Genomic DNA, 3,850 nt, shown 5'->3' with positions numbered 1-3,850 from the left:
GGACCATCATCGCATCCGGGGTACAGCGCCTTCCTGTGATCCTCTAACATGCGATCCAAATTCTCTCTCTCTTTTCAGTTTCGCAGCGTCTCCGTGCATCAGCAATGGTCCGACCAAGATCATCAACGGGATCATCACGTGCCTCTTCTTCACCTTCCCCTTCACCTTCGGCATCCTCCATGAAAGTATCACCGAAATGAGAAAGATAGCTTTCATCATTGAAATCATCCCCTTCTTCATCTTCTTCCATTATAACCCCTCTTTCTCCATGCTTGGTCCAACAATTATAGCTTGGCATGAAACCGTGCCGAAGCGGGTGCATGTGAACATCTCTTGAGGAAGAGTAACCCTTCGATTCTTACACTTAACACATGGACAGATAACAAAACCCCCGCTTGTTCGCATTAGCCACTACGAGGAAATCTTTCAAACCCGTACTGAACTCGCCGGAGAGTCGGTTACCGTACATCCATTGCCGATTCATCTGCATTATTATAATATAAAATATATAATTAACCATCATGCATTTGTTAAACTAACTAGCTACAAACAATATAAATTAAACAATGAACTACACACACATGCATATTTTATCAATGACACATCAAAGGTTCAAGTTGCTAACCGCGATCGAGGAGGAAAAAATAAATGAGAAAGCTCAAGTGTGACTCCAACACTTCATATCATGTTTGTTTCATGCTCTTGGGGCATTTCATCAAACACCTTATGTGCATAAGAGGAACCAAAAGCAAACCTAACACTCACTTGTGAAGTTTGTGAAGAGAATGGCTCCAAATGGCTAAGTGTTGGCTGCTGGATGGGTATATATAGGGGAGGGGCTTTAGTCCCGGTTGGCCTCAGCCAACCGCGACTAAAGGCCTTCGGGCACCTTTAGTCGCGGTTGGGCTGGCCAACCGCGACTAAAGCCCCCACGTGCACCAGCTGGCCACCGTGCGCCCTGGGCCCAGGCCTTTGGTCGCGGTTCGCCACACGAACCGCGACTAAAGGCCCCATTAGTCGCGGTTCCTTTACCTTCGCGACTTATGGGGCTTCCCGGAAGCCTGCCAGTGAAGTTAGACCGACCGTGTGAATGTGACCTGACAGTGACACGACTTAACCTCCCATGCAGTGCATGAATCGCCGTGTGAAGCCCACTCTATGATGATTTTCTTTTTGAAGAGTCAACTCTATGATGATAAGTTCACTGCTGCCCTATCACGTGGTACACGTGATAAGCTACTCTCGAATAAACAAAAAAAAAAAAGTTCACTGCTGCGCTGCTATATGACTCCACTTGCTTTCATTTGCTGCCCATCACCACCGACGCCTGCTTCCCACTGCCGTGAAGATCAGCCGTTCGCGACGGGCAGGCCACCGCCACCACATCGCTGCCAGGACTTCCCTCCAAACCGTCGCCATGGCAACCGCTGCTATACCGTTCATGTAAGTAGGCCTGACGCTTTCCCTCTCTCTAGCCGTTCCGAATCTGGATCTCCTGATGTCGTGCTTCTTTCTCTTATCATTAACATGTGCAGCTCCGCCAAGGAAGATCTCCCCTCTCCACTGACATCCGCCTCCGAGCTCCTTCCGCTCTTCGACGGTACCACCAGGTAAAAATTTAACCACACAGGCGGTGAACCTGCATCGTGTAACCGTTCAGTTCTGCACAGATCAAGGAGTAGTATAAATTGGTACTTTTTTGTCATGTGAAGGTTGTATCTTGCATATCACTGCCCGTACGCGCAGCGCCCTTGGATCACCAGGAACTGCAAGGTAGTACTAATTCTGTTCTTTGATTTGTCGACCCGATTCATAGTCTTTCAGTTTCAGTGGTCTTATACTTCCATGTCCATATGCAGCGTTCTTATGCTTTCAGTTGCTCATAGAAGTTCAATCTTCTTTGTATATGACACTATGACTGCTTGTCCAGGGTTTACAGGACAAGATCAAGGTAGTGGCGATCGATCTGGCAGACAGTCCAGCTTGGTACAAGGAGAAGGTTTACCCAGCCAACAAGGTATGGTTGATCTCTTTTATTTCTCACCTGTACAGGGCAAACCGTTTTACCATTGGATTATTCAATGTATACAACATTGCAGCCTTGCAGCTCTTCATGCAAAAACTTCTCATGCTGTTGGACAGGTGCCTGCCCTGGAGCATAACAACCAGGTGAAAGGAGAGAGCCTAGATTTGGTCAAGTACATTGACAGCAATTTCGATGGCCCAGCATTGCTTCCTGATGTAAGACAGATATATTCAATCTTAAGTCTTGCAATGCTTGTAAAAATGTCCCAAAAAAATCTCGTTAGCATTAACCTTTTGCGGTCATAAATGGGCAGGATTCAGCAAAGAAGCAGTTCGCTGAGGAACTGCTTACATTTTCCGATGCCTTTAATAGTGCATTTTTCTCATGCTTACGCTCCAAGGGACACGTGTCAGATGAAGCTGGTAAAAAAGAGTAGAACAAATGAACAATACTACTTGTAACATGTTTCTTCAAGAAAATTCATGATGGAGTGCTCATACTATTATCTTATCATGCACTATGTTTCATTAGCTGCTGCTGTGGATAAAATAGAAGCTGCCTTGGGAAAGTTCAGCGACGGTCCATTCTTCCTTGGCCAGTTCAGTTTGGTATGCCATTCTTCTTCCTTGTGAGTGACCATATTTGAGAATGGATTATCAAAAGAATTGTGGTTGACATGTGGTTTTGTTGTGATGTTTTTCTTTCTTTGCAGGTGGACGTTGCATATCTTCCATTCATCGAAAGGTTTCAAATATTCTATCATGGTATCAAGAATGATGATATCGCCAAGGGCAGACCCAACCTTTACAAATTCATTGAGGTAATTCAGAATGATGCTAAATGAGATTATTTTTGGAGGCTTGTTCTCAAAAGATTGTATATAGTCTGGGGTATTCATCAATGGGTTCGAGCTTATAGCCAACCTGTCATACTTCTCGGTTTGTCTTGTTTTACAACACCTGCCTATGAACACCCCGAATGTACTTTAATTCAAATCAATTTCATGGCAATTCTTTGCCGACGAGAAGCTTAACTCCCAAGTCACCAATCTTGCATTGTATGTCACAGGAAGTGAACAAGATCGACGCATATACACAAACCAAACTGGAGCCACAGTTTTTGCTTGCTCAAATGAAGGAGAAGTTTGGAGTACGATATATTCTAAACCTCATCGTTGGCTCGTGTTATCTTCCAATCTTAACCACACTTACACATCAAATTTAAATTTCAGATTGCTTGAATATGTGACCAAGGATAAGCAACATACCATGCCAGGAACCAGCGCAGCAGTATTTGAAGACCCGATAGTGTGCTTGCTTATTACATACAGTACTATATTTTGAATAAAAGATGCATGCTATCAAGGCCATGCTGGTAGAGAATAAATAAATCTTACTGTAAGCTTTCCTTGTCGTATGAAGGAGGATAAATTTGTGTGTTCCGCTTAATGCTTGTGAGGTTAACCAATTCTTATCTGAAAACGGTGATGCTACATATCTGCGTGAATCGCTGTCAGTACCTTGTCATTTATGCCCCATAGCCGAAAGAGCCCATTACCGTGCAGCCCTGGTCGCCGCCACCGGTGGTGGTGGCGGCGCCTGGCCGTCGAAGGCGGTGGGGCAAGGATGGTTCACCCCGCTCCTTCCTATATGCGCGGTGAGGTGGGTTCGGTGGGTTGCGCACGGTGATAGCGCGGCGGCTGTTCTTGGCGCGTCGGCAGGGCAGTCTAGCTTCGTGGTGGAGAGGGGGATCGGGTAGCGGCACAAAGTCAGAGCAGCGGCCAATCTACCGTCATGGTCATCGTGCATGGCTCATGGTAGAGTT

General features: G+C 45.7%; 1 protein-coding gene across 1 annotated transcript; it reads left to right on the top strand.

The window, feature by feature from the left end:
- The first annotated feature begins 1,307 nt into the window (after positions 1-1,307).
- Positions 1,308-3,474, top strand: LOC124697970 (protein IN2-1 homolog B-like). The gene is made up of 10 exons (XM_047230497.1): positions 1,308-1,443; positions 1,536-1,610; positions 1,713-1,773; positions 1,931-2,017; positions 2,143-2,241; positions 2,340-2,448; positions 2,558-2,634; positions 2,739-2,846; positions 3,095-3,175; positions 3,258-3,474. Exons 1-10 carry the CDS (start codon positions 1,418-1,420, stop codon positions 3,264-3,266), a joined length of 732 nt encoding a protein of 243 aa, XP_047086453.1. The 5' UTR covers positions 1,308-1,417; the 3' UTR covers positions 3,267-3,474.
- Positions 3,475-3,850: the final 376 nt, after the last annotated feature.

This window comes from Lolium rigidum, chromosome 3 (assembly GCF_022539505.1).
Source record: "Lolium rigidum isolate FL_2022 chromosome 3, APGP_CSIRO_Lrig_0.1, whole genome shotgun sequence".
Lineage (NCBI taxonomy): Eukaryota > Viridiplantae > Streptophyta > Magnoliopsida > Poales > Poaceae > Lolium > Lolium rigidum.
This window is presented reverse-complemented; position numbering and strand designations above follow the sequence as displayed.

Bases quoted from the DNA above. Each gene is read 5' to 3' on its own strand.
- LOC124697970 (XM_047230497.1), top strand. From the start codon at position 1,418: ATGGCAACCGCTGCTATACCGTTCAT. The intron at 1,774-1,930 runs GTAGTACTAATT...CTGCTTGTCCAG, and splicing joins GGATCACCAGGAACTGCAAG to GGTTTACAGGACAAGATCAA. The intron at 2,018-2,142 runs GTATGGTTGATC...GCTGTTGGACAG, and splicing joins AGGTTTACCCAGCCAACAAG to GTGCCTGCCCTGGAGCATAA.